Consider the following 15752-nt stretch of genomic DNA (forward strand, 5'->3'; position numbering starts at 1 on the left):
GAAATTGACATGTCCAAGTTGTCCATGCCAAACATCACAAGACTCAATAATTTATGCAACAGAAGACTCAGGAATTTTATTAGAACTGGAATTGATTACATTGAATTTGAAAAGACCATTACAAATAAAACATCTTCCTGTGAATATATTAGTTTTTGTAATCACAAATTTATTGGATTCATTTACAATCCTAAATCTAGCTCTAAAGAGAAGAGATTCACTGATCAAGTTCTGGCAGAGAGAAGGAACATGATGAACACCTTACAGATTTAGAACTTTCCCAGAAGTCATGGTGAGCTCTATACATCCAATTCTCATTATTTGTTTGGTGGAGTCATCTGCTAAGCTTATACTTCCTCTACGTGATTCCTGGTAAGTTGAAAACCAAGAGTGATCATTGCAAATGTGAATATTAGCTCCAGAATCCAGATACCAATCAGTGAAAGAAGTAAAAGAATTTACAAGATAGGATGAAGAGGCTAACCTGAAGGAATTTGGATTTTCTTTAATCATGTTTACTTTATTGGATCAATTTCCTTTAATAGCAGGTTTGGCTGGTTCCTTCTTCCGATAGAAGCAGTTGAGAGCCAGGTGGTTGGTTCTACCACAGACATAGCAGAACTTTTCATCGGACTTATAGTTGGATTGTGGTTTGATTTGGAGGAAGATTTGTTGAATGATTGCTGGTTTTTCTTGAATTTCTTTCCTTTGGGTTTGAAATTCCTAGATTTAGGCTTATCCTCTACTAAGTTCACTTTAGCTTTCATCTCAGTCTTGGTTTTAGAATTTTACCTATGCTGGTCTTCAATACGAATAGCCTTGAGGGCTACAGTTAAGGTTAGATCTCCTTGCTTGTGTCGGAGATCTCCAGCGAATCTAGACGAGGAGGGAATGAGTTTATCAATCAAACAGGAAACTTTAAAGTCATCGGTAAAAGGAGTTTCCCTTTGATTGGAGGTCACTAGTAGAAATCCGTGCATCCTAGACGGAATATCCTAGACAGAATTTTTTCCGTCTAGAATGTATTAAACTAGATGGAAAATTTCTGTCTAGAATATTCCATCTAGGATAAAACATTCTAGACGGAAATTTCCGTCTAGAATAGTATCCTAGACAGTTATTTTATTTTTATTATTTTTTTAAAATTTTTATGTATCCTAGATGAAAATTTCCGTCTAGGATGTATCCTAGACGAAAATTTCTGTATAAGATACGTTAAAATTTAAAAAAAAATTAACACGTCAAAACCCTAGCTGCCCTTCTTTTCCCCCCCAAATCGAAATTTTCAGCGCTTCCCCACCCCCCAAATCCTCAACTCCTACTCCTCCCTCCACCGCCTCTCTTATCCCTTCTCCTGTTCCTCCATGGCCGCCCTAATCTCACCTCCGTCAACTTCTTTCTCCCCCAACCTCTCGTTACTCCACAGGACCACCACACCGCCCCCATCTTCATTATCCTTGTACTCTCCCTTCTCCTTCTCTCGTCTCTTCACCCTCTCTCCCCCCAAAAGAACTGCATTCAGAGCTTCAGCAGTTGCAGAGCAAGAGAAGGCATTGACCCCTGAAGAGGGATATAAGAAGGAGTTGGCGAAGCCCTGCGAGCTCTATGTCTGTAATCTCCCCAGGCTTTCGGATCTCTTCAAGCCTTATGGAACTGTTCATTCGGTTGAGGTATGTGAGATTTGAGATGGGTCTGTTTGGTTTGGGGATTTTTTTATGCCCATGATTTGTTTTCCAAAATGCTTAACTTTATATCAACTTAGACAAAATTAGCGACTTGAACCCAAATATAGCTACTTATACATCAAATTAGCAAGTTAGACCTAAATATAGCTACAGGAATGCAGTTTTTGAGATGGGTTTATTCGGTATGAGGGATTTTGGATGCCCATGAATTGTTTGACAGAATGCTTGAGTGGGTGTTGTAGTTTTGGTTTTATGTTGACTCTTGGTTCAATGCATCTATGATGGCATAGTAGAAAGTGTTTTCAGTTATTGTTTATACTGCTCTGTAGTTGAAGTTATTTATACATTAGCTCAAATATTGCTTCATGAACTTTGCAAAGTGAAATAGAATTCTTGTTTCGGATGACACAAGCGATACAAGCCTGTGTTACGTTTGATCATTAATAGATTCTATGGTACTTCATAATCAGCTATATGCGTCGAGTTTGTCCTGGATTGGCTATAAAAAGAAAGGTTTCTAGGTTCTTATGCGGGACTCTAGTATGTAACATAGAAAGGAAACAAGAACTACTCTATTGCTGACATTTGTTATAACTAGCTTCCATGAGTATTGGCATCTGAGAGCTGATAATAAGAATAGTAGAATAATAAACCTGCAAACTGCAATCACGTCTCCTGCATTCATTTTGAGCTTGAAATTTCCCTTGTTATAAATTTAATTGATGTCGCTGACAATGTGAAATCCATTCCCAATTTCTAAACCATGTGACTGCTAAACATCTTTGTATGTCTGTGGTATCGTTTTACATCACTTCTAATGTGAATGATTTACTTGGCTTTATCAAATAGTTGATGGATGATTGAATCTCAAAATAACCTTCACTTTATCAGGAAGCTGAAATTTTTGTTTGAAGTAGCTAATTTAATAGCTTTCTATGAAATGCTCATCTAAGATGGTACCTGATTATTATATTTCAAGAGGTCCTTGGTCCAATCATCATTTACAATTTAACCAAAATTTTCTGCCTTACCAAACAAGTTCCGTTTTTTCGGCACACTCGTTCTTTAGTCAGTATGCACAAGAACGAAATTTCAACATAACAAGATCTCCACCTTTAAACTACTTTCATAACTAGAGGGAAGAGATGGATTTTACTGCATGCACTTAAGTTTGCATTATGGCACTCATTTGCTTCATAATTTATTTCAGGTACTTATTAGAATGCTACCAAGTTACTACCAACATGTTTGCCGATACGAGAACACATTAGTCACAAAGTTCTTCGACGTGCATTGTGTGAAGCCTATTGGTGGTCAGAAGGTATACAGTATCTTAATTTTTTGTACAACTATAATATCAACTCTTGATATGTTATGTTGATCCCTACTTGTTTTGCCAGCAAAGTGAATTGTTCTATTTCATTGAGTTAATTTTTTCTGTAGTATATCAGTACTTTGTTCATTATGATTTACAAATAGATGGGTGTTTGATATTTTGTTTCATTTTCCATGTTTGAAGATTGTGTAGGCAAACTAAGATGGATGAGGACATATACAATCAGTTGGTAGAGAAGGCTAAGGAAGAGGGCTATGATGTGAGTAAATGAAATATATAAATATGTCGTAAATGAAATGTAATTATATGTTCTCTCATCAGAGTGGCTTAAACTATATGTAACTGAAATGTAACTATATGTAACTGAAATGTAACTATATGTCGTAAATGAAATGTAACTATATGTTCTCTCATCTTATATGTATCATTGTTGTAGATGAATCATCCATTTGTTCTTCAATGCACAAAGTAGATTCCTAACCAAGCGCGCAAAAAAAAAAACTACTGTAGCAAGCATCCTAGACGGAAATTCCGTCTAGGATGCTAAAAATCCGTCTAGGATGCTTTTTTTTACTGTAGCAAGCATCCTAGACGGAAATTCCGTCTAGGATGCTAAAAATCCGTCTAGGATGCTTTTTTTTTAAAAAATAATAAAAAAAAATAAAAAACATCAATTTTCGTCTAGGATACTCATTCTAGACGGTTTTTTCCGTCTAGGATGTATTATTTTAGACGGAAATTCCGTCTAGAATAATCCGTTTAGGATGTATTCTAGACGGTTTTGAATTCCGTCTAGAATATTCCGTTTAGGATGTATTCTAGATGAAATTTCCATCTAAAATACTACATCCTAGACGAAAACTTCCTAGACGGGTATTCTAGACGGAATTCCGTCTAGAATACTTATTCTAGATGGAATTCTGTATATCCTAGACGGAATTTTTCATCTAGGATGCCTCATTTTTTAGTAGTGGGTGACGAAGGAAAACTTAGAATTCATGAATTTGTTCATTTATGGGTTTTTCATCAACCATCATGAACTTATTGAATGAGGAGGAGGTGAAACGCAGAATTCCAGCATCATCATAGTCATATTCTGCCTCAAGAGCATTCCATATGTCTTTAGCACTTTTGAACTCATAATATATGTCATAAAGGTTGTCCTCAAGTGCACTAAGAATCCTATGGCAACAATGATAGTTCATTTCTTCTGGTTTCATATGACTAAAGAAGAAACTAGCACCATAAGCAAAAGTGGAAGGGGTAGGTTGTTCACGATCGGGAGTAAAGGGTTGAGAACCACTAGAAGAAGAATCACGAGTGTTTATAGCAGATAACAGGCCTAGGGTAATGAGCCAATATCTCATCTGATTAGCCCACCGTTTGTAGTTAACTCCAGTAAACTTCTCAGTTTTGACACTCTTGGAATGGTCAATGATAGCCATAAATCCGATTTAAAGTCAACTAGTCTAGGTATTTGAAATCTGATAGAATAAAGGGGTTTTGTCAATATCACTCGACTAGTTACTTTGGAGATTGTGACTTTAAAGGATGAGTTTGATGCAAAATTATTTATGAGCCAGTAAAAGAAATGAACAAAGTATATAAATATGATTCTAAAACAGCAGATAGCAAGAATAATTGATTTTTATTATTTGTGAGCAGTAAAACAATAGTTTTAAATGCACAGTAACAGAAAATTTGGATGAACAAACAGTACTGGTTTTTTTATTTTTTTGGGTGAACAGTAATTGCAAATTTGACGGATGAACAGTAAAATATATTTTTTAGAATGGGCTGTGCCTGTACTTTTCGAGTGAACAGTACCTTATAATGAACGGTAACTTTTAATATTATTTTTTCAGCTTTTAAAATAACATCTATATCTTTAATCTCCTAGATTGTTAGAGAAGAATCAAAATAAAGTTATATTAGCATGCATAAAATTCAAAAATAAATATGGCCTGGTCGGGAGTAGTCATGTAAACACTGCCCTACAAGATTAAGGACTCGTCTATCGTCCTGGTGCAGATGATCATCTCTTTCCTAACGGTAAAAACCCCAGAATTAGCCGACCTCTGTACTCAGGCGCGAGTAGCAGAGCATCTACTCAGATGAAAATGGTTGCCCGCAAAAAAATTAAATAATAGCCAAAATTTTTGAGAGAGAGAGAGAGAGAGAGAGAGAGAGTGTGTGTTTTTTTTTCTTGTTTTATCACAAAGGAAAGAAGAGAAGAGAAAGCCTTCGATGTTGTGTGTCAGCATAGAATGAGAAGGGTTGTTTATATAAGGGTTGAGAGCCTTAGCTGTTGCAGAAAACCCAGTAATGTTTGTCATAATTTCTGTAACATTTCACATAATTGTATACCAGTTACGCACGTTTTAATTGCCAAGAAAAACATGTAAAACGTGTAAAATAAATGTTTGGAAAACAAAAAGGCGTGCGCGTGCGGTGCGGCGTGCCGTGCGCGCGCGTTATGTAAAGTCAAAATAATACAAAGCCCAAAATACTATTCAAAGCCCAATAAGAGGTGAAGCAATTTAAACCATATACTATTCATGACATTAGTCCATGTGGGACTATTCATGAAGGCAAAATTATCTTTTTTCCCACAATATAGCCAACATAATAATCATCCTTCTACTTTCCCATTTCATTCGATAGGCGCAAACTCGACGAAGGAGTAGCTGGCATTTTTAGAAGCGGCGATCTGTATCAAACAGAGAGAATAAAGATAGGATTTTTTAGGGTTTTTGGGGCTAAGAGGATAAAGAGGGATTTTTTAGGTTTCGTTGTTTTTATGAACGTGTTGTTTTTATTAACGTAACGTCGACGGAGAAATTGTCTTCAAGTTTGCATTGCTGGGGCATCGCGCACGGGCTCAAAAGTAGAGCGTTCTGCAAAGAAAAGGAATTGATTTTCTTTTTTAAATAGTTTCGTTTCTATATACTATTTTATATTTCAGTATGAATACCCTAGTGTTTGCCAAAATTGCACGAAAATATCCTAAATTTCATCCCATGCAAATAAATACCCTAAGCTTCTCAGAAGTTTCTACAGTTAGAAAAACAGTGACAGCGTTAGAGCAAGGGCAGCAAGCTCTGAAGGAGGCTCTCAAGGCTGACGTGGCCATGGAAGTTGGCAGCCCCCCCTCTAGCAAGCTCTAAAACCCTCCCAAGCCCCTCTCCTAAGGCTGACGTGACCTTGGGGAGCTTCCGAGCTCCCAAGCGCTCCACAAATTTGTGGAGCGCTTGGGAGCTCGGAAGCTCCCCAAGGCGCTCGGTTGGGGCGAAGATGACGAAGGGTCGACGGAGTTTTGATTCGATGGTGGCGCTCGGGAGAGGGATTGATTCGAAGATGAAGGTGGCGCTCGAACTGGGGACGAAGATTTGAAGAGTTGGGGACGAAGAATTGGGGACGAAAATTTTTGACGAGGAAGATTTGAGGAGATGATTTGGGGAGATGAGTTGGGGGCGACAGTGTTTTGATTTGGGGCGACGGGTTTTTGATGTAATTTTTTTTTAATTAGCTTTCAACTTCGCGTGGATGATTGAAAAATACTACCGTTGGTGAAAAATTATTACCGTTGATGGGTTGTCCGTTGAGTGAAAATTATTACCGTTGTGTGAAAAAATGACTGTTGAACAGTAAGAAAAACTCTATAAATTCACAATTCACTACACAACTCATTCCACACAACTCTCTCATAAAAAAACTCTATATTTTCCTATCAAATTACAAATCTCATGGATCCCTCCCAAAACAACTACTATTCGCATCTCCTTACCGGTGAAGGATCGACCTTATACTCGCCGTTCTATACAGAAGTCGTAGAAGAAGGTCATCCCATCGAGTTATCGCAATCCGCAACACAACAAGTGTCATCCCAAGAAACACCGACCACAAAGAAGAAGAAGGCTTACACGCGGTCCGAAAATTGGACTGTCCACGAGGATAAGCTTCTTGTGTCTGCTTGGCTGAACACGAGCCAAGACGCCATCCAAGGTACGGGGCAACACAAAGATAAGTTTTGGCACCGAGCTAACGACTATTTTATCCTATACTCCACCGATCCAACGAGCCGCACGCCAAACCAAATGATGCATCGTTGGTCAATGATTCAACTGTCGGTCAACAAGTTCTGCGGGTGCGTTGCTCAGATTGAAGGAAGACAAAGATCTGGTACGAGAATTATTGGCCAGGTAAATATTTAACTTATATGTTTTTATGTAAATATTTAACTTATATGTTTGATTATTCTAAATTTAACTCTTGTGTAGACTGCAGAAGTAAAAGAATTATACCAATCCCTTTATGGTAAGCCATTCGTGTTTGGCCATTGCTGGGTTGAGTTGCGTCATCACCAAAAATGGAACCAACAAATGGAAACTTACAATAAGATTCGATCACAGCCGAGAAGAACCACGAACTCTGATTCCTCACCAAACAATTCCATGCCAGCGACCCCCATCGAGTTGAACATTGACTCGGATGATGTTATAGCAAGGCCTGAAGGGAGGAAAGCGGCAAAACTCAAGAGGAAACAAAATGTGGACAAATCTGAGTCCGCTAAGTCCATTATGGGAGAGGCTTTCGCGTGGATGAAGCAAACCAACAAAGAAAAAATGGAGCTAAAACAGAAGAAACAAGATGACGATATCATGAAGGTCGATTTCTCAACACTCAATTCAGTTCAACGATAATACTTTAAAATGCGTCAGGCAGAGATATTGGAGAGGTGGATATCCAAGGGTTCTTCCTAATTATCATATATTGTACTCGCATCGCATCCTCATTAGTTCTTCCTAATTATCAAATATTATCTTATATTAGATTTATGATTGTCCTTGAAGTTGAAAATTTTGGCATTGAATGATACTTTATTGAAAATGAAATTGGCGTAGTACAACAACTTGAACTCCTTTTCTGAAATTACATTAGACATAAAGAAACTTAATCCTCGGCGATGGACCCCTTTGCCACAGATGCTCGATCAAATCATTTTTTAGTGATTTGTGTGTTTGTGTGTTCCTGATCCGATGATGATTTTGGATGAACTCAGTTAGAGGCACCGTCTGCACATGAGAAGGTTCAACGACTGGTACCGAATCAGTAAAGTCGAAGTTGTTGTCCAATTGACAATCATGTTCATCTTCAACGATCATGTTATGCATTATGATGCAAGCTGTCATGATGTCTTTCAGCACACAAGGTTGCCAGAAACGTCCTGGTCCACGAACAATCGCAAATCGAGCTTGCAACACGCCAAAAGCTCGCTCAACATCTTTTCTTGCGCTTTCTTGTTGTTGAGCAAAGTACTTATGCTTGTTTCCTCGAGGTGCTGGAATAGTCTTCACTAATGTCGACCACTCTGGGTAAATCCCATCGGCGAGATAGTATCCTATATTATACTCGTGGCCATTGACAGTATAGTTGCACGGTGAATCTCTTCCCTCCGCAAGTTGTGCGAAAACCGGTGAACGATGTAGAACATTAAGGTCATTGTGAGACCCCGGTAGTCCAAAGAAGGCATGCCATATCCAAAGATCTTTGCTAGCTACGGCCTCCAAAATAATTGTGGGTTCATGAAAATGTCCAGGATACATACCTTGCCAGGCAGCTGGACAGTTCTTCCATGTCCAGTGCATGTAGTCGATGCTCCCAAGCATACCAGGAAAACCTCGTTGTGAGCCTTCCTCGAGCAGGCGTGCAACGTCTTCATTAGTCGGTGCACGAAGGTATTCCTCTCCAAAGATGTTGATAATCGATCGAACGAACCTCTTCACGCTCTCAAGCGACGTACTTTTACCGATCCGAACGTAGTCATCAACGGAGTCAGCGGATGCTCCATATGCAAGCATCCACATAGCTGCAGTAATCTTTTGAAGACTAGATAGTCCTAACTGTCCAGCACCATTCCTCTTTTGGACGAAGTACTTGTCATGTTCGACGACTGCGTCGTGGATTCGAAGGAATAACGAACGCCTCATTCTGAACCTTTGACGAAAATAATAAAGAGGATAGGTTGGTGCGTCAGCAAAATAATCTTGGAATAACCGATTGTGACCTTCCAGTCGGTTTTTGATGGAGCACGATACGTCGTTTGTGTTGAACTGAAGTTGAACATTTCTCTTGTTCTTCTTCCTCAACGACAACAGCTCCCATAAGAAAGAACTTCTTCATCATTTCATCATCGCTAGAGCTAGATGAGCTAGACATTTTATTCTGGAAGATGATGGGTTGAGGAGAGAAGCCGTCGAATTTTATAGGCATCAGTCGATTGACGGTCAAAGTTTGCGATACCTCGAACTTCGTGCCCAACATCGAAGACCGCGGGTTACCTCGAAGACCGTGTGCGTTCCCTCAAAAGCCGCGGGTTACCTCGAAGACCGTGTGCGCACCCTCTACAATAAACTTCCCCAGTGATAAAATTCCACTCTATTACGTTTTCATCAACTTCCCCCAAATTGTTAGGTGGCCTCGGGTAAAATTGGATCTCAGGTTTGGAATTTGCATGTAAATTGTTTTCTAGAACATGAAGGAGGTGATTTTTTACAAGGTCACGTGGATTTGGGTATGGCACTGACCTAATTTAGATATTTTTCCCCCCTTCCTGATTTGCGCCCAAAAAAATAGGCTCATATGCACAAGTCTTCTCATTTTATGATTCACTTGTGAAAAAGAACACTTTGGTGCTTGTTTTTCTAACACAATGGGTGTTAATTTTTTATTTTGGTGTTAAAATGATGGGTTTTTTGCATGATGGTTTTATGGGTTAGATTGAATACCATAAACATGGTTATTGTGTTTGGTGATGTTTGTTATTGCTAAAATTGACTAGATTTTAGTGTTTGGTGTTTTTTTTTTTTAACTTTTGGTTATGTATGTGTTTGTTTTGTGTATGAAAAAATATGTACTAGATGGGTGTGCATGTATACTCTTTGCCATCAACATCCCCCATGCCTAATGTAAAGCTTAAGCTTCTAGAGCTTGCCTTTATAGTTGGCTTCAAAGAGATTGAAGAGAAATAATGAAAAATATGAGATTTAGGTTAAACTAGAGAAGAAAATATTTACATGTACGGTGGTGAACGTTAGGATATTTTCATGCAACTTTGGCAAACGTAGGGTATTTAACTATATGTTGTAAGGGTTTTTTTGCATATATACCCCTCATATCTTCCATATTTGCAAAATTAGCCTCTAAATATTGGTATTTGCAACATGACCCTCCAATTCTCTATATCAAATTTGTCCTCGAAATTATTATATTTTAAGGGTTTTTGCATATATACCCATCAAATCTTTCATATTTGCAAAATTAGCCTCTAAATATTGGTATTTGCAACACAACTCTGCAATTCTCTCAATTGATTTTTTCTATCTCTTCCACTTATTTTTAGTTTTTTAAAGGGAGATTGTTGCAAACCGAGTGAAAATCATTGAAAATTTTGACACTGCCTAGTGTAAAAATCAACATTCTAAAGTTGGAGCAATAGAAAGACATAATATGAAAGTTTTGACAAGAAATTTCGCAAATACCAAGATTTGAGGGGTAATTTTACAAATACTAAAGATTTGATGAATGTGTATGTAAAAGAAAATCATACTTAAATTTATTTCTCAAGTTGTAGTCATCCATCAAATTTACACTCATCTACACTATTGAGAACAAATAGAATATTTTCTCAAATAAATTATTTTTTTTTTTTAAATTATCCATCTTTTAGATTAATTCTACATTATTATTATTTTTTTCTTTGCTTGGATAGAGATTCTCTACATTCTTGCTTGGTTATTGGTTATAGAGAAGCTCTACAACTCTGCAATCACAACACCTCACTAACTAGACCACATAAACTATATAAAACATTTCATAAACTAATAAGCCCACTGAATAAGCCAATGTTATTAATCGACCTAGCTTCATCTAGAGGGAGTTTGAGGAAGAAGGGTTAATTTATTTATCCTGCAGGGCTAACACTAGCGGAATTCTTATCTTTATATAGAAAATACCAATTTCTTACTTTCATTTTTGTAGATTATCCTTTTAAGTGAAACTTTTTCAACTCCTACGCCCACCAAGGAAGTTATTATATGTTTATTTCACAAATAGATTGTATCTAGTAAGTCAAAACGGTGATACCGCGGGATATCCACGACAGCCTTGAAAATTTAGCGTAAGAAGCTGTATGGGGGGGCAGGAGTCATGAGCGTAGCTGCATTTCAGAGAATCCAGGAACGGAAAGAAAATACACGAGAAACAAACCAAATTTCCATACAAATCTCAGTTACCAACTATTGCTATAAGATGCAATCCATCTGCCATTCATAACGCATGAAATAAAAACAACAGATGGCCAGAAACATAAGCATATCAGAAAGCCAGCAGAAAAATACCGCGCACAAAATTCGACTACTACTATGCAACCTTAACTGTAATAAACATACCGCAAATGACTGCAACTAGATTCTTAAAGGCTTGAATACATCCGGTTCATTATGTAACAAACCGAAAGTCGAAGGTCCGACGGTCTCTGATAGATTAGATTATATGGTCCGTTAAACAGAATAAAACCAGGAGCAAAAAAAATTAAACTAAGAAATAAGCCCTCTATTTCTCGTTCGGAGTTCAGCCAAGCAGACATCCCTTGGAGGCGAAGGGTCATTCAACGGTACTGTCAAAAAGGAAACAATAAAAAATAGAGGATTAGTGACACAAATTGGACAATAGGGATAACAAAAATGTAACAAGAATTCAGTGTGGAAGCTTGCGAACAAGTACATGTATACCGCGCAGTAAGCAGAACACATAACCCCCTGAAAACAGCTAGCTTAATTCTCACTACTAACCTGGCAACCCTAATTTGTACTGGGCAATCTTAAAACTATGTGTGCATTTGGCTAATCTTTCATAGACAATCAAATTTCATGCAGTTTGCTTTGATATTTAAGCCTGGTTCTTTCTCAGAGATGACTCAATTGTTGTTTCATCATCATCAGATCATGCTCAGTGTCCGCAATGAACCTTAACTTTAGGGGTAAGTGCAGAAAGCAACTCAAAACTAGATTATGCCAAAGAAGCAAACGCTGCACGCATATGGTCATGTAGTTATCAGAGGGAATTCAAGAACAAGGATTTACTAAAAGCTTCGGAGCAATATCATTGAATCATGTCAGGCAATGGCTACAACATACCATTTGAAGTAGCTTATATGACAAATAGGAAACAGGAAGGCCAACACTGCATGCATGAAGACGGTCAAGGTTTGCCATCTTGAAACAATCCACGCAATTAGTATCACCTGATCAAATTTTTTGGTGTCTGGATTCTTCCATCCATTCCGTAAGGGTTACTTCTGTTAAGTTATATACCATCATATCCTTCTCAACTGCTTCCTAGCGAGTTCTGTTGGGCAGCCGAGATCTAATTAGTCCTCCTGCTCCCATTAAAAATGATCAAACCACTACTAACCAGTGGATTTTGGCCTCCGTTGCATATGACCAAACCATGTGACTCAAGTTGCTCCCATTTTATCGTTCAATAGGAGCAACCACTAACCTCCTTCATATGAAGTATCAACACGTTCATTTCTTATCCAATCTCTTAATTACAAAAGTCCCTCATAGCATGCTCATAGCTTAAATGATAAAATAAAGAACAATATGAATGAATGTCACAGAAAAAGAAGAATGTGAAAATAACCAGTGTTAAGCGGCCAAACTAGAATCTCAAGTATTGAGGGTGGGTTGTTATTGGTTTTCATGGCTGGGTTGGGTAGATGGGAACTTGCAAATGACAACCAAAGTCAAAGATAGATGGGAACTTGCAAATAGACAACCAAAGTCAAAGGTAGATGGGAACTTGCAAATAGACAACCAAAGTCAAAGGTACTTTATCCCCATAAACAACTACATTACCGTGCAACTTTCTTTCCAGTCGGATCCAAAATTTAATTATACTATTGGAACAATCTAGCATTATGAACGAACCATTATGGTTCTTTACGTAATAAATAAAGTAATAAACAGATAGACATAAGATTTAGAAACACGTATAAAAAGTATAGAAAACCATGTAAGCGACATTTCTGCATAAACCATCACTAATACAAGAGTAAACAGTTTCAATACTTAGAACTTGTTTTGACTCTCTAAAAAAATGTGCTAGTACAGCTACAAGAGCACTAAAACAAGCCCAGAAACTTCGATATGCAACGTGCCACCTTTATAGGCTTGGAATATAAGTAATATATAATACAAAATAAACAAGCACTAAACGGGCAGATATTAGTCAGGAAAATAACCTTAATAAAGCCAATTTCCTTGGCGTTGCTGCGGAAGCATTGTCTGCAGCACATAAGCCCATATTTGCGGATGATCGCATGAGGATTGCCACAAACTCGGCTGCAAATTACACGACACTTGTAATATTAAACCAATGATACATGAACAATATTAAGATTAAAAAAGGTGCACTCAAGTATGATTACATCAATAAATTTCACTAGTGAAATGTTCCTTCACGGCATATTAAACCAATGACACAATGAAACAAAGAGGAAAAATATAATAGGTAGACATATGCATCCTATTCAATCAATCTCACTAATGACATGTTCCTACACAACATATTAAACCAATGACACAAATGCACGATATTATAGTTAAAAAATGTGCATGGAAGTGTTATTACATCAACAAAAGAAAAATAACGTTTTTGTAATAGAACTTAGACAGGATGGTTTAACTTGTAGCCAAATCTGGTGCCACTTTCAAAATAAGATTGGGCCAAACTAATATTTCCTTAACTAGGCCTAAATTTCTTCATGTATGGGTTGGTCCAAAAGAAAACTAGTTTAAGGACAAGAATTTCAACTAAAAAAGATGGTTCAAATCTCGCCCGAGTTTTGCCAAATCAAAAAGTAGTTTTTGGACCATGCTTGTATCCACTTTGGAGTTTTTATCGAACGCACCCTAATGCCAGTCTCCAATCATTTCTGAATAGTTATAAAAGTTAACAAAACGATGCACAAGATTTCTTCAATAATCCAAGATTGATATGCATGCCAATTATAATATAATGAAACGGAAGGGTTGTGTTTGGCAACTCCAAAGAACTAGTTTTAGTTTATACAAGTATGGTCTACAATTAGTTTTTAGTTTGGCAAAATTTAGGACATATTTGAACTAAACTTTTTTCCCTAGTTCAAATTCTAAACCTTAAACTAGTTTTCTTTTGAATCAAACCCCTACATGGACCAACACTAGTCTACTTGAGCAAAATTTAGTCAAAACCCAATCCCGTTTTGAAATGGCCAAGCATGGATGTGTTTGGTTAGAGGGTATTGAAACCACAAATGTAGTTGCAACATCATTCGTGTGTCTGGATCAATGTAGTTAAAACACTATGTTGTTCCAAAATGTTGTTGCAACACTCATATATGCTTAAAAATGAGGGTGTTGCATCCGTGCTCAAATTTTAGAGTGTTGCAACAATATTTGAGTTGCAACTACATGTAGAGTGTGTTTAAATAGAGGGTGTTAACAGTAACAAATGTAGTTGTATCCACAAGCAGTTGCAACTAGGGATGCTTAACCGTATCCGTATCCGATGAAATATCCGTAACCGTATCCGTTAGGATACGGGTAACCGTATCAGTTAGGATAAAATGGTTACTAAAATATAAAACCATTAGGATATGGTTACAGATATGATTTTGTAGTAAAATATCTGTATCCGTATCCGAAATATCCGAATATATACTAGTCATACTCTTACGATAGTTTTGATTCTTAGATTGTAGATTTTTGATTAATTTTGATGATCTAGATGTCTAATCTTAACTTTTCAATTATAATGAACATATTATCTAGTTTTCTCATATCTATTTTGTATCTGCAAGCATATCCGCTCATATATCCGCATGTATATCCGTAACCGTATCCGATTTTAGCAGATATGATTATGAATTTTTTTCTTACCAAGTTATACTCGTATCCATATCCGAGATGGGTAAGCGGATATGGATATGGTAAGCATCATATCCGAGCCGTATCTGGACCGAGTGCACCCCTAGTTGCAACTCACATTGTTGCATTTATATATAGTTGCAACTCAAATGTTGTTGCAATACTCTTAAATTTGAGTACGGATGCAACACCCTCATTTTCGTGTTGTAACTACATCTAACCAAATACTCAAAGTTGTAGTTGGAACAACAAAATGTCCTAACTATTTCAATCCAAACAAACACATGATGTTGCAACTAAATTTTTATTTCCAACATAACAAACCAAACGCGCCCCTAAATGCAACAATTTGAGTTTCCAACAACATTTGAGTTGCCACTATATGTGAATGCAACAACTTGAATTGCAACTGCTCGTAGATACAACTACATTTTTTATTGCAACACCCTCTGACCAAACACACCCTACTAGTAGATACAACTACATTTGTCATTGCAACACCCTCTAATCAAACACACTATGGACTGCTCCTTCAGAATGACAAGCAATTGCTACTCGAATTCAACCCTATTAGTCAATTAATCCTAATACCCAAATCTGTTGTCAATTATAAACAGGATCTAACTATTATTGTGACAGCATAATGATCAAGTTTGGCTAACTTATTCAACTTATAATCAACATTTCCCTATAAAATAAATGAGTAACAGGAACATACATAACCCAAAATATTAATAAATTCTCCAGTTCAGATATTTG

At 37.2% G+C, this 15752-nt stretch overlaps 3 protein-coding genes across 3 annotated transcripts in view; 1 reads left to right on the plus strand and 2 right to left on the minus strand.

The window, feature by feature from the left end:
- Positions 290–3228, plus strand: LOC109847716 (phosphatidylinositol 4-phosphate 5-kinase 2-like). Its single transcript, XM_020416947.1, has 5 exons — positions 290–372; positions 549–686; positions 1427–1670; positions 2896–3006; positions 3205–3228. Exons 1-5 carry the CDS (start codon positions 290–292, stop codon positions 3211–3213), a joined length of 585 nt encoding a protein of 194 aa, XP_020272536.1. The 3' UTR covers positions 3214–3228.
- On the minus strand, positions 7788–9011 carry LOC109847717. The gene is made up of 2 exons (XM_020416948.1): positions 8127–9011; positions 7788–7826 (listed from the first exon to the last, which is right to left on the minus strand). The coding sequence occupies exons 1-2, from the start codon at positions 9009–9011 to the stop codon at positions 7788–7790; spliced, it is 924 nt and encodes a 307-aa protein (XP_020272537.1).
- Positions 11365–15752, minus strand: part of LOC109849553 (40S ribosomal protein S29) — a 4732-nt gene continuing 344 nt past the window's right edge. Inside the window, exons 2-3 of the mRNA XM_020419395.1 lie at positions 13328–13427; positions 11365–11698 (exon numbers count right to left, since the gene is read on the minus strand). Coding sequence (XP_020274984.1) covers positions 11690–11698; positions 13328–13427 — 109 coding nt within the window. The 3' untranslated portion in view covers positions 11365–11689. The remainder of the gene's footprint in view (positions 11699–13327; positions 13428–15752) is intronic.

The sequence above is a fragment of the Asparagus officinalis genome, chromosome 7 (genome assembly GCF_001876935.1).
Source record: "Asparagus officinalis chromosome 7, Aspof.V1, whole genome shotgun sequence".
Taxonomy (NCBI): Eukaryota; Viridiplantae; Streptophyta; class Magnoliopsida; order Asparagales; family Asparagaceae; genus Asparagus; species Asparagus officinalis.

Bases quoted from the DNA above. Each gene is read 5' to 3' on its own strand.
- LOC109847717 (XM_020416948.1), bottom strand. From the start codon at position 9,011: ATGAGGCGTTCGTTATTCCTTCGAATCCACGACGCAGTCGTCGAACAT. The intron at 7,827-8,126 runs GTACCAGTCGTT...TTTGATAATTAG, and splicing joins ACTTCGACTTTACTGATTCG to GAAGAACTAATGAGGATGCG.
- LOC109847716 (XM_020416947.1), top strand. From the start codon at position 290: ATGGTGAGCTCTATACATCCAATTCTCATTATTTGTTTGGTGGAGTCA. The intron at 373-548 runs GTAAGTTGAAAA...CTTTAATAGCAG, and splicing joins CTTCCTCTACGTGATTCCTG to GTTTGGCTGGTTCCTTCTTC. The intron at 687-1,426 runs GTTTTTCTTGAA...GTTACTCCACAG, and splicing joins GATTTGTTGAATGATTGCTG to GACCACCACACCGCCCCCAT.